A 20,211-nucleotide genomic window follows, 5' to 3' on the forward strand; every position below is an offset into this window, starting at 1 on the left:
GAGCAAATTTGCCAAAGTTTTAGCCTGATGAAAGACCACCATTTCAATGTCGACTTTAATGTCGTGTAGAGAGCACAGGGCAATGTACAAATTGGATGGAAATATGGCTTCCCATGCAATGAATTTACTCTAGTGGCGAGAATGCTAGAGACAGTTTCTGTACAAGTTTCCTGATTGTCCAGGGAGGTGCTCCTAACATACTCACTTGCTTTCTTTTTAAAAGATGATCTTTTAAATTTCATCGTTTCTGGTCCATTACTAAATATAAATGAGTCCAAATGGTCTTTGCTATTTGACCAGAGATCCTGAGGGCACAGAGCAGCATACTTTTTATGATCAGAGGAGGAGAATGGAATGTGGAGGGAGATTAAGGGATCAAAATGAGATGGAAGCAAATGGATGTAAAATTCAAACATTATAAATTTCTGTAATGCCCCCTTATCAAAATTCAGAGACCGTCACCAGCTCAGTATTGGCAGTTATCCAAAGCGTGTAAACAAGTGCAATTATTACACTTGCCTTTAAGTGGTGTACCCTGGGCCATTAAGGCTACCTTTAAATTGTAACACACTCTCTTTGGTGCAAACTGGGGAGTGCCATTTGAAGCTGAAATTGATCGCATCAGCAATTGAAGTCTGCTGAAGGTTAAGAGCAGTGATTCACTCTGTGCATTAACATAATACTGGCGTTCATCAAAAGGTCAGTGATTCAAACTTCACAAAAGACCTTCAGTTTATACATCTGACTGTTTGCGCTATAATTAACCTGTCTAGTACATTATTGTCTGTTATGATCTCCTGTCACTACCACTAAGACTCAGCCGTAGCAAACCATTCAATGCTTGTCATCCAAAGTTTGGCTGAGAGCAGGGTAAAATAGGAAAGTTTAGAAATATAACTATTTATGGTGTCTGCAATTTGTCCACACAAGATCACACAATATAAATGCACACATGTAAATCCTTACTTATGGCCATTTTTTGCTGTATTTGAACAATCAAAGGCTAAAATTTGACTTGGTTCAACTGAACTGTGGAATCCAAATGTGCTCAGCTCTTTGACCTAGTTTAATGTCTAATTTCAGATAGGAGGTACTGTTTGATCTAGGTGCTAGTGCATATGACCAATGCCTAGGGTTCCCAGTTGGTTTAATCTGAAAAATGGGCACACGTTGGATGAAACTATTTGAAATTTGGGATAAAGAACTATCACACGGGTTCTGCAAAGACCAGCTGGCAGTAATGAGATCAGTGAAGCCCAGTCCCAAGACTCCCTGCTGTTGATCCCAATCTACCTTTCAAAACTAGACGAGATAATCCATTCAACCCGGGAATACTATGCTTCTCTGATTGCAGTCTGAACATCCTTGGGAGAATTAAGCACCCCTGTCCTTAGACTTGGAGGCTCTACGGCAGGTTTTCTGGAGTTAGCAGCCACCCCACGAAGGATTCTACTGTTATAAACCATCATGCAAGGCAGCATATAGGTGAGTGGCGGACCCCTTTATCCAAGCCATTGTCTGCAACACACTGGATTTTCCCTGCTGGCTTCTGAAGAGGACACTTAAAAATGGAGGCACACTCTCTGCGACACTTTAAATTTAAAAATCTAAATTTAATTTAAAATTTAAAAAAGGGCTTTTACAGCCAGGCCCTATCATCTGACGCCTTCAGATGGATCGCAAAATTTGAACAAAACCAACTCAGAAATAACTTTTACAAATTTGGCTGGGCCAAGGAAAATTTAAATATTTGTCTCAAACTCAGCAAAAGGTTGCCAAACAAAATATATATAAACAAATTGTAAAAGGTGCTTGTATTTGAACTGAATATCTTATCCCTTCTCTCGGACATCATATGCAGACTTGACAGGGGGATTTTTCAGATTGGATGGAATCCCACCACAAAATCACTTGGGGGAATTACCCTCAGCCTGTGCTAACCCCTAATTTTTTGCAATTGGCCTTATCTAAATAATTCAGGCAAATTTCCAGTTGATTTCCATCTGCATCAGGGATCCAGCATCTGGGAGAGGGTGGAAAACAATGAAGGCAGGCCTACTTCCTTTGAGGCGGCCGAAGACAAAATATGTTCTTTTTCTCATTTTTTGCAGTTGCTGGGCATTGGATATAATCAATTACCTAGCGGTCTCAGGAGAATTTAAATTATAAGTCCCCCGCCCCTTGCCACAGCAGCACTATCCACGAGACCATTTTGCTTTATTTATTCTTTTATTGAAAAAAAAACTCTCATGATGTTTTGCCACAATTAATATGCTGTTTGAATAGGCACAACTATATTTGGATGGACATATTCAATATCTACCAGTAAATAATATTGGGACTAGGATCAGACCATCAGGAGCTAGTGGAACAATTTACAGCCGGCCTGTCCCTGATGTACCCAAAATCATTAGGTACACAAACTGAAAGATCAACTTATATTCTGAATATCCGTCCACAGTGTGTGTATCAAAACAAGACACAACATTGAGATGATACATTGGTGACAAAAATGTCCCATTTCTGCCATACCCATCTCACGCCTTTATTGTGGTTTTCACTGGGGCGCAGCGTCATTCTCTCCCAGGCAGAACCAGCAGCTGCATATAGCCCCATCTAAATTGCTGGGCATCTTCTGTGCTGTTACGTTCCTTCCAGGTGCTGGGAACCTCTGAAGAAACTGGCTACCTTGATAATCTAACAAAAGCAAGGACTGCTCCTTCAAGCTGCCGCAGCCCTTCAATCCTGTAACAGCACTTGATTTCTTGGATTGCCAAGTCCTAATCGGGCATTTGCAATGCCAGAAATTCACCTGCATTATGCTGGTGAGGCTGGCCACAGAATTACAATCAAGTTCTGTTCTCACATGACCTGACTTTGGGTCAAGCTTTCACCAGATTGCAGAATCTTTGTCCTTGTGCCTAGATTTTCTTTTCTAGTGATAAATCTTGCATGAGTGTATGTAGTGTAAGTACTGATAGTGAACATGCAATTTCCAGCTAAATAATCTCTCTCATCATCACCGCAAAATGTGTATTATAAATTCAGCCATGTGCGGCACGTGGTTTTCTTACCACAATAGAGGTAACAGTCACATTATGAAAATGTAGCTGTATAAAGGAGATATATTTCTTTACTTATGAGTCTTACCTATGCTTTTAACATTCACTGTGGTTTTTTCAGTACGTTTATTAGTCAGGCCATACCAGGATTTGTCTAAGTCTTGGATCCACTCTATGCCTTCACAATAAAACTCTCCCTGGTCTGACATCTGCAGTTTGGAGATGGAGAGTTTGAATGAAGTCGCTTCAAGCTTATCAAGTCGTACATCTCCTGATGCCCACCTCTGCGTATATGACTGTCCAGGATGTAGGATGAAATCTTGTGTTAGAGAGATGACCTGGAGATTCTGATTCCCTTTCTGTAGATACCATGTGACAGCCACGTGTGTGTGCTGCACTGTGCGTTTGGATACTTCACAGGTCAGTTCCAAAGAATCACCTTCGACTTTATCCAGGGTCTGGGGTACTGATATTGCACTGAGTGTGTCAGGAATAACTGTAAGAACATATGTTTTGAGCATGTTTTGCAGAATATACAATGGATAATTGTACTTTGTATACAAGAATGCAAATTCCACAATCTAATTTGTCTAAAAAGGTGCCTTAACTCAATACAGATCAAACATTCGGTTCTTCCACAGTATGACATTTTGAAAAACAACATGGAGAAACAAAAGTCTAATACTCCATGGGATCAGTTGCTTTGGTGAATTACAGCCTCTCTAGCCATTCATTATTTTGACTTCTGCTCAAATCCATCTGAGATAGAGGTGATTAGAGATTTTAAGCAGAACAGTTGTACATCATAGCTTAATATATTAACATACTCTTCTTCTTGGGTATCTGCAATGGCTCAATGGATTAGAATACAGTATTGTATGGTATTGTGCTGTACACACCTGGATAGCCATAGCCACTGATGTCCTCAGCAACCTTTGACTAGAATGGGCATAGCCAGAATGGGATCCTACTCCTTTTTTTTATTTCACAGGATGTGGGCATCACTGGCCCATCCCTAATTGCCCTTGAGTAGGTGGTAGTGAGCTGCCTATCCTGAGACCTATCGAGTGACCCTGCTGCAAAGTGTATGGATGTTGGGTAGGAATTAGCTTGTGGTTCAATGCACCTGATGCTTGCATAGTCTGCCAGCACTGCTGACCTAACTGATTCACTACTGGCCTTTAGGGAAGGAAACCTGACTTTCTTAATCTGTCTTGCCTATATGTGACTATAGGTGGCGAGATTAGAGAACTGAGGTTGTTCTCCTTAGATCAGCAAAGATTATAGAGAGATATTTGATGGAAGCATTCAAAACCTTAAAAGGGGTTTTGAAAGTCTAAATTAGGAGAAACTATTTCCAGTGGCAGAAGGTCCAGGGACCAGAGGACAGAAATTTCAGGTAATTGGCAAAAGAACCAGAGGTGATGTGAAGAAACTTTTTTTTAAAAAACAGAACAAGCAGTTATGATCTGGAATTAACTGCTTGAAAGATGGTGGAAGCAGATTCAATAATAACTAACTATCTAAAGGGAATTGGAGAAATACTTGATAAGAAAAAAAATTGCAGGGCTCTGAGGAAAAGAGCAGGGGTTGGGCTTAATTGGACAACTCTTTGAAAGAAAAAACAAAAACAGAAACAGAAATACCTGGAAAAACTCAGCAGGTCTGGCAGCATCGGCGGAGAAGAGTACAGTTGACGTTTCGAGTCCTCATGACCCTTCAACAAAACTAAGGGTCATGAGGACTCGAAACGTCAACTGTACTCTTCTCCACCGATGCTGCCAGACCTGCTGAGTTTTTCCAGGTATTTCTGTTTCTGTTTTTGTTTTGGATTTCCAGCATTCACAGTTTTTTGTTTTTAACTCTTTGAAAGAGCCTGGAGCCAAATGGCTGCCTTCTGTGTTGTGTCATTTTATGATTCTATAAACTGAATCTTGTGATCTCTGGAACTCAGTACCACAGTGGGCATTGCCATCACTCACAAGGCCAAGGAGTGTCAAAAATCAAAAAGCATTTTGAATCTTACAAACAATGATATGTTCTTGTACTACATGAACAGGCTGCTCATCTGATTTGGCTGATAGTGAGTGTGTTTCCCATTCTATTCACTCTTCCCAGAAAATCTCAAAGAAAAGTGCCTACCTATAAATAAGCAAACTGCATGTACAGGAAACACATATGGCGCATTACATCATGTTTAATAATCATGTTAATTTAAAAACAAACAAATACGTTTAACAATGGTGTGTTTCTTACATGTTGGTAAATTTTATAATGTGAGCTAAGAACTCATTAGGACTTTATACATGTGCATGTCTTGATCTGATTATAAACAAGACATGCACATGTATAAAGTCCTAATATCAGATTTCATGATGGTGTATTGTTCTAATTGTTCAAAAAGATGTATGTATAATTGTGCATTTCTTTGTGTATAGTAGGATTCATTAGGATGTGATGAAATTTGGATAGGATTGTCGGTACCTTTGTGCCACATTTTTAATAAATTGCATTTATACACAGCTGAACGTTTAATTAGTTACAATTGTCTTTCTGCGTACTTTCAATAAGGATGAAGCTGATAATGGTCAGGTATATTAAAGTCCTGAAAACAAAAATAGAACAGGTGAGAATGTTTGAATAACCCACCTGTCAAGTTCATCTTGCCATTGTAGGATCCCCAGTATATACTGGCTGTGTTGGGGGTGTAACACTCATACTCTCCTTCATCGCTTTTCTGCAGCTTTGTAATGTGTAACATCACCGAGCTTGCTGTTAACCTTTCTATGTAAATCTCATTATTCCGCACTCTCTCTCCATAGATGGCGTAAGAGAAATCAGAAGTAACCGTGCTGATAATCTGGATTTTCAGTGTAGGCTCAGCTAGACGAAAGATGGACCACTCAAAGTTCTGTTCCGAAGACTCCTTTTCCCCACTCACAGTACATTGAATTGTTATATGGCGTCCCTCAGCCCGGACTAGGGGTCCTTCTTGTAATTTCACTTCTCTTTGAGCAGTGCATGAATCTATATCAAGATATAAATACAAGAGGTAATTCAGGTCATTTTTCTCTTGAAGTGAAAACAAAAAATTCTGAAAGAACAAATCTGCATTTTATCCTGAAGGACAGGAAAAATTTAAATCTTGTATTCAATTTGGGATGTAATACTGAAACAAGGACGTACCTCCCAAATGTCTGATGGAGTTCTGTTACAAACACTGGTGAATGATCAATAAGACAATTGTGTTACAGTTAGACACTAAACATTTGCCTCACGTGCAATAATATTGGTAAACATATCCAAAAAAGTAACCTTAAGCTCCCGGTGAAGAAATAGTGGCTTCTTATGTATTTAAAGTGATTGGCCAAAGAACTCGAGACGAATAGGAAAACCTTTTTATGAATGATAGGGTGGGGAATACAGATAACAGTGGCCTTCAAAAAGAACTTGGATAAATACTTGGAGAAAAGAAAACTGCAGGGATATGGGGAATGAGTGGGGAAGCGGGGCTAACTGAATTGCTCATCGAAAGAGCTGGTCAAATGGTCTCCTTCTGTCAATAACGTTTTATAAAACTATTTATGTGCTATTTTAGCAAAATTTTCAGCTCATTTGAAAAAAGTGTAATAACTGTTAAAATAGTTCATACAGAAATTTGACATGAATGGATAGGTAAAAAATAGCACACAGAGAAACTTAGGGCATAACAATATTGAGAGGTCGCCAAGGACTTCCACACCTCCTCATACTCTCCCGCTATGAGAAAGAGGTCTTGGAGCTCGAGACGAAGAAGAGTGCAGTGCACTGAGGCGAAAAGTTTGGCTTGTGCACCCATATTAGTGCAGTCTCATCATTGATGAGAGCCCTGAACCTGGAGTCCCCAGTGATCATTGAAAGACGAGGGCACCATGATGCAAATCTCCATTGTCTCACCAAGGTGCCTGGCATGCACAGTGACAAGTGTGATGACTTTAACTAATGACGTCCTTCTTCTCCCTTTTAGGTTCACCTGCAGGCGTTTGCCCTCCGGACCCTGAAGGGAGGACCACCATGCTCCCCAAGCACCTGCGTCAAACCCGCTCTCTGAAGCAGGCACCAGCGCAGATACAAGCACCTTGGTGGGCATTAGTTTGGCGGCAAGTATCTCAGTGCACATTGGTGAGGGCACTTCATACTCACTTGAGGTGCAGACGGAGGCAGAAAGCGCCCAGGCGCTAGCAGTTGGAGGACTGCTGGGGATCAGGACTGAAGGCAGATGATGAGCCTCTGGAGTCGCTCATTAGGCAGCAGATGCTGGACATCCAGCGGGATGTGCAGGAGGATCTGGCAGAGATCCAAGAGTGTATGTGTGCCATGTTCTCCGTTGTGGAGGAGTCCCTGCTGAGTGTGAACACTGTGTTGACCCTCATGGCTGAGCAGAGAGCCGCAACTCTCATGGAGAGGCTGCTCCAGGAACAGAATCAGGGGTTCCTGGGGTTGTGCTCGGACCTGCAAGCCCTCACACAGGCACTGATCTCAACTGGTCAGTGTCCGTGTATGAGATAGATGGGGCACCCAGTATCCCAGCTAGGTGCCCATCTATCAATGGTGAGCAGGGAGGTTCAGAGCGACCTCACGTTGGAGCACGAGCTGCTTGTCGTCTCTGCGGGTTCCTCTCAGGGTGCTCAGGATGATGGCAGGAGCTCCTCCGCCCCTCTGCCAGTGACTGTGGCATCAGATGAGGCTGCGATGACTGGGCAGATGCCAGCTTTGGCACCGGCCTCTCCCTCCCAGGCAGGGCCAGCATGGGCTCCACTGGCCAGAGGATGACTGCCAAGGTCATCATGGCCAACAGGACAACAGAGTCAGCAGGTTGCCTCCAATGCCAGCAAGGGGGGAGCACCTAGATGTAGCACTCATAAACATAAGTTTAAAGCACCTTAAGCACCAGAGGGACTGGTCACATGTGAATTTCTGTTCCCCCATTGTTTTTTTTCCATGGTGTAACTACCAACACCTGTTTTTTTCTGTTCAAGATGACGTGAGTTCCAACATAAAAGTATATTTGATTTTGTTATTGGCCTGAGTATGCTTTATTTATTTTGTAGGTGCAGTGTAGGCCAGTATGTAATGCGGATGTGCGCGGCTCAAATCTTTATTACACAAGCACTGAGTGTATCCTGGGGGCCAAGGAGAGGGTCATTTCTGTGATCCAAGATGGAGGCGGCAGCCCTGGTATGAGGTGGTAGTTCTTATTGGACAGCCTAGATGAAGGAGCGTTGGATCAAGGCATCCCTGCCCCTCTGGAGGTTACAGAAGTCTGCCTCCACGTCCTCAGCATTCTCCTTACCATGCTCCTCTTCTGACTCACTACTGGGTTCATCAAGTATGGCCTGTGCAGCTACGTCAAGATTCTCTTCCTCCAGTGGGTACCCCCTTGCCAGTGCCAGATTGTGGGGAGCACAGCATGCAACCACTATCAGTGATGCCTGCTCTGGACGGGGGATATTGTGTTGCTCTCCCCGAACGGTCCAGGCATCGGAAGTGCATCTTGAGAAGACCGATGGTTCTCTCCGTTACAGCCCTTGTGGAGGTGTGGCTCCTGTTGTACCGCTGCTTCACCTCTATTCTTGGGTGGTGGAGAGGCGTCATGAGCCCTCGTCACCCATAAGCCATCCATCCAGTCAAGCTGGAGCACTGAACAGCCTCGGCACCTGGGAGTGAGCGTCTGAGGATGTACATATCATGGGTGCTGCACAGACTTGCAGAATCTGCATCCTGTGGTCACACACTATCTGAGATTATTCATGGAATGGAATCCCTTTCTGTTGACGAAGGCACTCAGCTCACCCACTGGCACCTTGATGGCCACATGTGTGCAGTCTATTGCATGGATGCGGAGAACCCAGCAATCGCTGCAAAGCCTTTGGCTTGCCCAGACTGGCTGGCCTCATCTGTACGGAACTGATTATTAGGAAAGTCAATACCCACCTAAACAGAGCGTCTGTCGCCAACTTGACACAACTATGGACAGCTGATTGGGAGACTCCACACAGGTCCCCTACTGAGCCCTGGAAAGAGCTGGAGGCATAGAAGTTGAGGGCCACTGTGACCTTCAGAGTCATTGGCATGGGATGTCCACCCACACAGTTGGAGCTGATCTCAGGTCCAATCATATGACAAATGGAGCTCACTGTCTCCCTTGAGAGACGGAGTCTCCTTCAGCATTGCACCTCAGACATATCGAGGTAGTTGCATCACTGCCTGTAAACCCTGGCAGCAGGATAGTGGCGTCTTCTGCTGCCCCTTCTGCCTTGGACTTCCTGTTGGCCCTGCGCCCCTTATGCCTGCACCTCTCCTCCCACAGGTCGCTGTCCTGGAAGCTGCATAGGGACTACCTGGCCTCCTCTCCCTTCAGCCCCTCTCTTCCTCCTCAGAGGAGGTTCCTCCAGCAGAGACCACAGTCCTCGTTACCTGGGTAGGGGAAGGCTGACTGATATTTGGAAGGGTCCACACAGTCCAAATCCTCAGGGGGCCTGGAAGACACCAGTGAAGCCAAAAATGAAGCCCGGAAATGCAAAGAAGGAAGCCCCGATCAGAGAATAAGCTGTCAAGTCTCAATAAGCCACCAACAACAAGTCATCTCCAAAACTCCTCACTACTCACATTGACGAAGCTGCTGACCCTTCTTATCCCGCCCGTGGATGAGGCTTTGCAAATTGTGGCCTGTCCGCTTGCCCATTTTGCCTGTGTGATGATCGAAAACTCACACGGGCAACATTAAATCGCCATCAATTGGGTTGCAAGGGCCTTAACTGGCCTGTTAATGAATGGCAGGAGCGGCTCTGACTCCCACACATACACAATATTTCCCTCAGCAGGCAAGTGCGCGATGACGTCGGGATGCTCACTCGACGTCATCATGCGTCACTTTACGCTTGAGCGGGGTCGGCCTGCTCAGCCAAAATATTCTACCCTTAAAGTTTCTCACCATCATGTGACAGGGAGGACAACTTGTTTTGTGGCTAGACAACCCTGCTCGGAGACACCGGGTCTAAATTGGATAGCCCCTGAAATTGGGTGCGTGGATCGTGATGCGCAAGTTCAATGTGATGCAGGCTGTATGCAAACTTCGTGCTGTCTGCTAATTATAAGGATTGTGATGTGCTCCCCAGCACTAAACACACATCTGAGTGGCTGCATCCTTCACCGAGAAGCCCAAGGGCTTGCTCCCAGCAAGGGCATCACCAGATAAAGTACGCCCATGCAACATGAAGCCAACCTACATTTCTTAAAGGAGAGAGGCACTAGGGGTGCAGCAGGATAAAGGAGGTTTGTAAACCAGGAAGAATCTACAAAAATGGCACTTTAGGCCAGGCAGAGTCTCCCAGGGTTCTCAAATTTGCACTGGGGGCCTCGGTGTGGGAGGTGCACAGGAGGAGAGAGAGCTCCTCAGGATAGTGCCCTCGACCCAACCATCTGCAGCTACTTCATCAAAGACTTTCCTTCCATCATTAGGTCAGAAGTGGGGATGTTCGCTGACGATTGCACAATGTTCAGCACCATTTGCGACTCCTCAGATACTGAAGCAGCCCATATCCAAATGCAGCAAGACCTGGACAATATCCAAGCTTGGGCTGACAAGTGGCAAGTAACATTTACGCCACACAAGTGCCAGGCAATGACCATCTCCAACAAGAGAGAATCTAACCATCGCCCCTTGGCATTCAATGGCATTACCATCGCCAAATCCTCCACTATCAATACCCTGGGGATTACCATTGACCAGAAACTGAACTGGACTAGTCATATAAATACTGTGGCTACAAAAGCAGGTCAGAGGCTAGGAATCCTGCAGCGATAACTCATTTCCTGACTCCCCAAAGCCTGTCCACCATCTACAAGGCACAAGTCAGGAGTGTGATGGAATATTCCCCACTTGAGTATGTGTGCAGCTCCCACAACACTCAAGAAGCTTGACACTGCCCAGGACAAAGCAGCCCGCTTAATTGGCACCACATCCACAAACATTCGCTCCCTCCACCACCGACGCACAGTAGCAGCAGTGTGTACCATCTACAAGATGCACTGCAGGAATTCACCAAAGCTCCTTAGGCAGCACTTTCCAAACCCACAACCACTACCATCTAGAAGGACAAGGGCAGCAGATAGATGAGATCACCACCACCTGGAAGTTCCCCTCCAAGCCACTCACCATCCTGACTTGGAAATATATCGCCGCTCTTTCACTGTCACTGGGTCAAAATCCTAGAGCTCCCTCAGTAACAGCACTGTGATTGTACCTACACTACATGGACTGCAGCGGTTCAAGAAGGCAGCTCACCACCACCTTGTCAAGGGCAATTAGGGATGCGCAATAAATGTTGGCACAGCCAGCGACGCCCACAACCCACGAATGAATAAAAAGTCAACTTTGGAGCCAGGTATCCCTCACCATGGGTATGGAATTGCAGTGTAAATCTGGGATGATTCCGCCCTAACTGTGTGGTAGTGGGCGTAAAAAAGAAGTTTTACCCACTGGCTGCAATGGTGGGTTTTCGCGCCATATCGTCCACTTCCTGCCTCATTAATTATGCAGCCACAGGAAACATGCCATCTCGCTGGCAGATGGCCTCTGAATCTCCACCATTTCCTCACTCTGGGTGCCATATCTAAACTGCAGCCACACACACTGTTCTCAATGCTTACAGCCCAGGACTGCTCCAGTGAAGACATGGCCCTTAAAGCTAAGAAGAGTTCAGTCGCTGGAATACCTTTTGGAGACCGACCATGATGTTCTCCACCCCCACTCTGGCTGCAGGAGGTCCAGCAATCTCACCACTCCGGCTTGGGAGGCAGTGGCAGTGGTTATCAATGCCAATGCTGCAAAGAAGGTGTTGGCCATCCAGTGCAGAAAGAATCTGAATGATTTCATCTGGGCCGCCACAGTAAAGCAATCATCTCATCATTCTAAACTCACACGCAAGGCCAGCACACATTTACTGGCATCTCAGTCAGTGCCAGCTCAAGGGACATCAACACTCACTCTCTCACACGCCCCCTCACATCGCCATCTGGCTGCATCTCCTCTGCCCTCACCATCTTGAGACCGCTTACACAGACCAATGTATGCCCCCACAAACACCCTGGGATACCCCTTCACCCTCGCCCTGCTGCCTCTTCCCTTGCCCGAGGCCACTTCATCCCCTTCCCAAGCAAGCCTTAGTCCTGCAGCCTTACGGCTGGTCTGGTAGGTAAAGACATGCCCATGAGCCCCCCCTAAACTTGATGTGGTGCTGCCTGTGAAGCCTGGCGCTGATGACTGCGAGTGCTGACTGAAGCAATGTTGGCAAACAAACCTAAAAAGTCCCGAGAGAAGTGCAGCTCACCAGGTGCATATTGCTTATGTACAGTTGTGAAGCACATCGACTTGCCCGGATGATTGGGAGAATGATTCTGGTGAGCAGGGTTCATAATGAGATGCTAAAGTATTGAAATTAGATTCCCGACGTGTGGCAGCGGGAAATGCTGCCCAAGAGTGACAGGCGGAGCAGACAATCGCAAACTGTTTTCACAATGGTGAAAAACGGATTTTTTGGCCTTCTCACCATATTGTCCGCTTATGCCACCAAACACGCCCGCCGGCAATGGGAACAGAAAATTCCACCCACATTATTTTCCGTTGTGTAAACAGCAGAACGATTGATTATGTCCGTACAGTCCTGTTTAAACCAGGGAATGGAATAAACCAAAGGTAAAGAGGTGCTCAGCACTGAATGACTCAGTGGAATGCTATCTGTGCCTGTGATAGTGTGATCTGAGTCATCATAAAAGAGGGTGACATCAGAGAGTGGGCACTGCAGTCAGGAGGAGGGGGACAGAGACCGGTCATCTCCAGATCCGGGCCTACAATCAAAACTGGTAACGACTAGCTGTGTGGGTGTTTGTAAGTTTCTGTCAAATCGTCGAGGGGTTTTTGTTGCAAGGTATTTTGTAAATTCAGTTAACCTTGTAACAGGATTTGTACTGTGAGATATTGTTGCAGAGGGGTTTGTACTGGAGGAGTTTTAAGAGTTGAATAAACAACTGAATCTGAGGTTGAGCAAACCTTGTGTCACATGCATCTTGTCCTCGTAATCCCTGGAGTCCAAGAGCTATTGTCAGGGGTGAATCTCTTGCAACGTTTAACCTCGATCCACCTGGAGCAGTAATCGACACATAAAAGGAAGGATTTCCCATTAAATAAAAACAGATCCAACCCCACACATTCCTACAGTCTGGTTGGGAGTTAAGTGGGAATAAGGGATTCCCTTGGTCCAGTCTGTGCACTGCACACATCTGATACTGAGAACTCATTTCTTCCATAGATATTGATATTCCCAGCCACACACAGCAGTCTGGGCTCATGCTCTGCAATTTGTGATGCCCGTGTGGCCTGGTGTATTCTCTCCAAGATCCCTGGCTGGACTAGAGACCAGAATCACCAACTGTTTGTTGAACACCAGAAAATCAGCTACTAGGGTAAAGTGCTTCATTTGCTCAACATATGTTTTCATCACTGTACCACTGGGATGCTGCTATAGCCACCCTTGCATGCATTATTGGCGAATGCATTCCTCATCTTGCATCTGCACTTGGTTAATTTGTTGCAGCTTTTTTGAGCTTGCTGGCATTTGTGCTGTGACGAGTTGAGAATATGACTCAATCTTGTTCATGAGACTGCTATCCTGTTGTACAGGGTGGTCCATGGTGGCCCTGGACAATGTGTCCACTTTCGCTTGCAGCTTACCCTGGACATAAACCATTTTGTAGGTGAAGCGCATTGATCTCAACCCGAATCTCTGGATTCTCAGGGCATATTGGAGAATTCCTTTTCATCAAGTAAGGAAAGTAAGGATTTGTGGTCTGTCTCAATAATGACCTTTAAGCCGTTGATATAAATCAGAGAATTTTTCACAAGACCACGTGACTGCAAGAGCCTCTTTCTCCATGACCACATACCTAATTTCTGTGTCAGACAATGCCCGAGCTGTGTAATAAACCGGTCTATGGCACCCATTTGGTTTTCTTGGAAAAGGGCTGGCCCCAGCCCTGTAGATGAGGCATCAGCTGCAGTTGTGGTCAGTAGGGATGGGTTATAATGAGCGAAGATGTCTGGTGAAAGCAGCATGTCCTTAATTTGGTGGGATGCCTGTTCCTGATGTGCATCCCAACTTAGTGCTTTGGCTTTCTTCAAGAGCTGTCTTAAGGGAAAAGTAGCTTGTGCTAGGTTAGAAAGGAACTTTGCCAGCTGATTAACCATACCAAGCAATCGTTGAAGATCGGGGGTGGAAGTAGGGGTTAGGAATTCATGAATGGCTCATTTTTGCGGGTCTGCAATTATGCCCTTGTTATTAACAATGTGGCCGAGGGATTGAATGGACATTTTTGAGAACTCACATTTTTCATTATGTATCAAGCTTTCTTCCTGCTGACGGTTCAAAACTGCTTTTACCTTCAGGTCCTGTTCTACAGCAGATGCACCGTGGACTGGGGTGTCATCCATGTGACATATTACACCTTTGAGGCCCTGTAGAATGGTAGACATTGTTCGTTGGAGAATTTCAGGTGCTGACTTTATACCAAACGGTAAAAGATGAAAACAAAGTCTGCCAAATGGAGCAACGTAGGTCATTAGTAATTTAGATTTTTCATCTAACGGGACATGCCAAACGCCGCTATCGGCATCCAGTTTTGTGAACATTGTATTCATGGGCAGCTCTGTCAAGCACCAAAGACATTGGGTGAATTTTCCTCACTACGGCCTTATTAAGTTAAGTCCACACAAATGCAAAGGGACCCATTAGGTTTAGGAACTGAAACCATTCCAGAGCACCACTCTATAGGCTTAGAGAGTGGAAAGATGAGTCCCATCCTGGTCATCTCCTCTAATTGTAGTTGGACCTGTTTCATTAGTGGATGTGGTATCTTCCTAGGTGTGAAAAGGCACAGGTTTAGCATCTTTTCACAAAGTTATGCTATATTCAGTCTCAAGTCTTCCCAGACCAGTAAATAGTTTCAGAAAGTCCTTTCTGAAATCAGACCTAAATTGTTGCTGATTGATTTCCTCCATCTTTTTGATAAGATCAAGGCCTACACAGGCTTTTTGGCTTAGAAGAGAGGGAATTCCTGATTCTGTAGAATATGCAATGTTGACAGTATGTTTTCCCTAATACTGGAGAGTTGCCTATAACATTCCCTTGACTTGAAGTTTGATCCATCCTGGACAGTATAGCTGGGTTTCTGTCACTTCAGGCAGTGTGTTAATAGCCACAGTTCTTTGTCTGATAAGACTGTTACATTTGCTCCAATATCCAGTTTAAAGTTGCTGATACATCCATGGACATAAATATCTACATTCCAGAATGTGTACTTGGAGTCACTGATTTCACCTAGGAAACATTTTTTGAACCTCTTCTTGTTGAAATTCCTCAATTTCATTAATGGCCTTGTGTGTGAAGTCTTTCTCCTTAACACCTGCAAAAAGTTAGAGATGTTACTTCAGCACATCCTCTCAAAATGTCCAATCATTTTGCAGAGAAAGCATTCAGCAGTGCTTGTAGTACACTATTCGTGTACGTGGGGTCTTTTTGGTACCACAGCGCTGGCATGGTTTGATGGTGTTTTGTACTTTCCCTCCAAATCGTTCCTTCTTTTCTGATGTTTTTTACATTCCTATGCTTAATGAACTGTACGGTCACTGGAGGTATCCTGAGCCAAGGTTTTCCTCAGTATTGCTTTGTTCTGTTTATTCGCCTCCATTTGTTTCACCAGCTTTCTTTAAGGTTAGGTCTTCCTTAGATTGCAATAGGTTTCATGGGTGTCATTAGTAATACTGACTCCAATATGGTCTCGTGTTGATTCTTTCTCGAGGTCTCCATACTCACAACCAGCCTGTAAAAGGTCATTAATAAAAGCATCTACTGTGTCACCTGGTTTCTAGAACCTTTTGTTGAATCTAGCCCTTTCCTCGGGTTGAAGTAATTATCAAGGCTTTTAAGACTTCTTCAAATTCATCTGAGGCCTCATTAATTCCCCATTTTGCAACATCATCATCTGCTATTGTTCCTATGGAGTACAGTAATGTATTGATGTATTCAACTCGAGACTTATTAACCAAGCCTGAAGCAATTCAGAATCTCAAGAACCCTTTTCTCTAAAGCACCCACTTCTGACTTTGATTTGGTCCTTCCTTATGTCCAAACCTCTCAGGTAATATAAATTTGGAATCCATGACTTCTCTAAGTTTCTAGGTGGTTTGCCTTAGGTTTTAAACTTTCCTTGCAGTAATTGCTGTTTTCCCACATTGATCAACTTCTCCCCAAGACTTGCTGTGGTCACTGTTTCTCTTAGGTATTTGTTTCTTAAACTCTGCAAAGTCCTTAAAGCTCTTTGCTTGAAGTTATTGCAATACTCTCCTCACTCCCTTCCCTGAGAGCATCAAATATTTGCAGCCTTTCTTTTCCTGTTTGCTGCTGCGCGGTCACCACATGTAATGACGGCAACCTCAGACCCGGAATAGGGGGTTTAATCAAAACCCGCTCTTGCTAAGGATGCAGTTTTCCCAGTGTTGCCTGCCTGGTGCACCGTTAAAATGACATTTTTACCTTTTTTAAGGGTTGTTCACCAGTTCCATGATCTTTGCTTGATTTTCTGACTCTTAGCACTGGATCAAAATTTTCTTCATGGGCCACCACAAGCTGTGGTGCAGCCCCTAATGAGTTGAACAGTTGATTTTCTGTTGAATCGGAGGCAGGAAGAATCAATGGAGCAGCTTCTGGAATTCTTCAACTGTGCTTTACCAAGTTTTCAGTTTTGATGCCATTCTTCCAGGCCAGATTTACAATCTTCTTTAAAGCTGAGTTTTCAAGGTTTTGGGGTCCTTCACAGCTGCCACCATGTTGTATGATGGTTGGACTGGCTGAGGAATGATTGCTGAAATACTATTATGTCTGAACAATAATTGGTTTATTAGATATAACAGAACTACATTCAGTTATATATGTCTGCAACATTCTCCCTCTCAACTCTTAGTCATGTGTCACTTACATCATTATGGGCAGGGCTGTTTATTTAGTCCCACACATTAACCCTTTCAACCCTAATACTACAACTTCCTTCTTTCTTGCAGGACAAGGAGCTCCTTAATCGCCAGCAGCAAACTGACAGAGAGCAGGCATAGCTGCATGTACTGACCCCCATGGAGGAGGGGGTGCTGGTTATTATTGAAGCAGCCATTGCTGAGGCTTCCCAAATCCCACTCCTCCTTAACTCACAATCTGTTATGATGTATAAGCTGTAGGTAGTGCAAGCTTTCTCCATCTTCCTCATCACAATCCTGCCTTTATGCTTTTAGATACCCATAATCTGTTGCCAGCCAGGCAGTGGGGCAGGAGGAAGTCGTTCTCAAGGAGCAAGATACTAATGAAGAAGAAACATCATCACTTGATCTCTCACTCTCAGCCACCAGCTCAGATATTGACACTGCACAAATTTGGGAGTAGCAGCTTAGAGGTGAGGTCTGCACCTGACAAGTCCTCCGGGCATGAAAGCGCTGCAGCCAAGACAAGGGTAAAAAGATACTGTGGATGCCAGTTCACCAGTGGACAAGGTTACACATGGGTTTTGCTGCAGGGAACTCAGATGACTTTGATGGGGTGATATAGAGATAAAGGCTGATGGACATACATACCTACAGAAATACTAGGTGTTTTGGCAGGCCTGCCAGAAAGACTGCTGTCACTGTCAAGGATCATGGAGGAGACCGGCTCCAACTTGGCACAGGGCTTTGCAAAGAGTTTGGAACCCATCCTTACCATCATGCAGTAATGGCGAATGAAGGGGCCCCCAACAATAGCCAGCCCTGTGGCATCAGCACTTCCTGCCCTTAAGCAACAATGCCCCAAACCTCAAAGGGGCCTGCCTGACTGGCCCTGACACCCCTGGACACCACTTACCTGGTTGTGAGGGTACACGGCCATTGCTTTATCCTCTTCCCCCAGGTGCAATCCTATTAGTTGCCACATCTCCCAGTGGCACTGCTGAGCTGCCAGCTCTCTGATTGGGCTGCCAGTTTTAGGGGTGGGACCCTATCTTTAATAGGTGGTATATGTTCTATTTTATACATACGCAATTCCCTTTTAAGAATTACTTGTGATTACTATTCATACAATGATCTGGGGTATTTACTGCAGGGCCTACAACATTGTCATTTGTAACTGCTCAGCTTCCAGGGATCCTGTCAGAATGACGGTTGAGGATGTTGCCATGGTAAGTTCACAAACATGAATGGATTTCAAACAGGTGGTGTTAAACACACAAAAAAATGGACAAAACAGTTCATAAGACATTAAACACAGACTCTCCCCTCTTTGTAGACCATCTATGGAATACTTTCAATTCTTTTGTTAGAATTCTTCTTTATACAGTGTTATATATTGCTGTCAAACATTATGCAGGATACAAAAAATACAATGCATTCAGCCATGGGGACCCCTGCCGCCTGCTGAAAATAGTGGCTCATGATGCAGTGTCTGGTGGTCTCTCAGTTTCCACTGTAGCACAAGCAGAAGCCACCCAACTTCTGTGTGCAGTATTGAAGGATCAGACCGAGGTCATGCAAGCCAAGCTAGGTGAAAGGCAGATTAGGACTGTTGCCATCATGGCTAAGGATACCAGTGTTCAAGGTGCAGGGTGTCTCAGCTGCCCAGCAAAACTATCCTTCTATTGCTGAGAGGAGTGGCAATGGCTCTGCGGAGCATGAATCTACTGCCCACTCTTAAGTGCACGCCATTCATGCTCCCACCACTGTTGCTTTGCCAGTCCCTTTACTGTGACTCATTATTCAGCCAGCCCAGGCAGATGCCACTGCCTATACAACTGAGGTGGAGCCTTCCACACCCCATAGCTGCTTGAGGTCATCCTGCAAAAGCCAGCTGCATCTCTCCCACTGAAAGTCAGCAGTTTTACACCAGCCATGCTGCAGCCGCTACTGTAGCACTGTGTAGGAGCACCAGGCCAGGCAAGACAAGACAAGACAACTAAAGGAATGCACAAGGATGCTTAGTTGAATTTTGTATAGATGATTAGATGAAGTTGGTGTGGAATGGTTGTTTTGTTGTTGTCTCTGATTTGAGGATTGGAGCCAAGAGGATGCTGTGTAGGTCTGTCCTAGAGGGATGTATAAAGTGGGGAATCATTGAAGAATGGGTACCTGGGGGTTTATTCATGGGAACTGGAGTCAAATGATGAGTTCACAGGCAGCCTGTCTGCAATTTGAATATAATGGTTGCCTTCTTCCTTTCTTCTTCTCTTCCTGCTCCTCCACTACTTCTTCTTCTCGAGATGGTCAACGAAGCCTGGTAGCAAGGGTTGTGACATCATGATGGCCAGGTTGTGGAGGATGTAACGGAGCACCAGGAATTGGGACACCCACTCCGGCAAGCTACAGGGGGCTCCGCCAGAGAAATTGAGGCAGCAGAACTATTGCTTCAGCCACCTGATGGTCCACTTGACTGTCAGTATGTGCGTGCTGGCCATGTGTGGCTGAGTTGCAGAGAGTAGTTATTAGCCTGGAGTAGGCCAGAAAGCCCTTGTTGCAAAGCAGCCACCATCTGGTTTGATGTGCCGGTTGAAAGATTCCTGGAACAAACAACTGGTAAAGGCTGAATGAAGCATGACTGCCAGGAGAGCACTCATAAGTTCTGAGTGCAGTCACATGACAACTTCACATTTAGTGATTGGTAACCTTTGTGGTTTCACATTAACTCAGCATTGCGATGCAGTGCCACAAAGCAATGTGTCTGCACCATGCAGAAGTTCAGCATCCTGGAGAAACCACTTGTGTACACCTCCTGCTTCTCTGTGTTCAGAGAACACAATGAAATCCCCTCTCCTGGCATACAGAACCTCCATTATTTCTCTGATCCAGTGACAGATGGTGAATTTGGAGGTGTTAGCTATGTTGCCTGTTCCAGCCCAGAAGAATCCAGACATGTAGAAATTGAGCGCTATGTCCTTGCCCTGCTTTTAGGCTGCAGGTCTAGCTCCAAGAGGTGGCAGAGTTCTATGACTATCTCCGTCACGAATCACAACTCCTATGGGGAGTCCTTCTTTCCTTGGGAGAAAA

The 20,211-nt window shown here is 45.0% G+C and overlaps 1 protein-coding gene across 1 annotated transcript in view; it reads right to left on the bottom strand.

Moving 5' to 3' along the window:
- LOC144691513 (immunoglobulin superfamily member 3-like) overlaps positions 1-20,211 on the bottom strand; it is a 58,623-nt gene that overhangs the window by 26,107 nt on the left and 12,305 nt on the right. The window contains exons 2-3 of the mRNA XM_078559658.1: positions 5,712-6,089; positions 3,151-3,558 (exon numbers count right to left, since the gene is read on the bottom strand). Coding sequence (XP_078415784.1) covers positions 3,151-3,558; positions 5,712-6,089 — 786 coding nt within the window. The remainder of the gene's footprint in view (positions 1-3,150; positions 3,559-5,711; positions 6,090-20,211) is intronic.

The sequence above is a fragment of the Cetorhinus maximus genome, chromosome 16, assembly GCF_964194155.1.
Source record: "Cetorhinus maximus chromosome 16, sCetMax3.hap1.1, whole genome shotgun sequence".
Taxonomy (NCBI): Eukaryota; Metazoa; Chordata; class Chondrichthyes; order Lamniformes; family Cetorhinidae; genus Cetorhinus; species Cetorhinus maximus.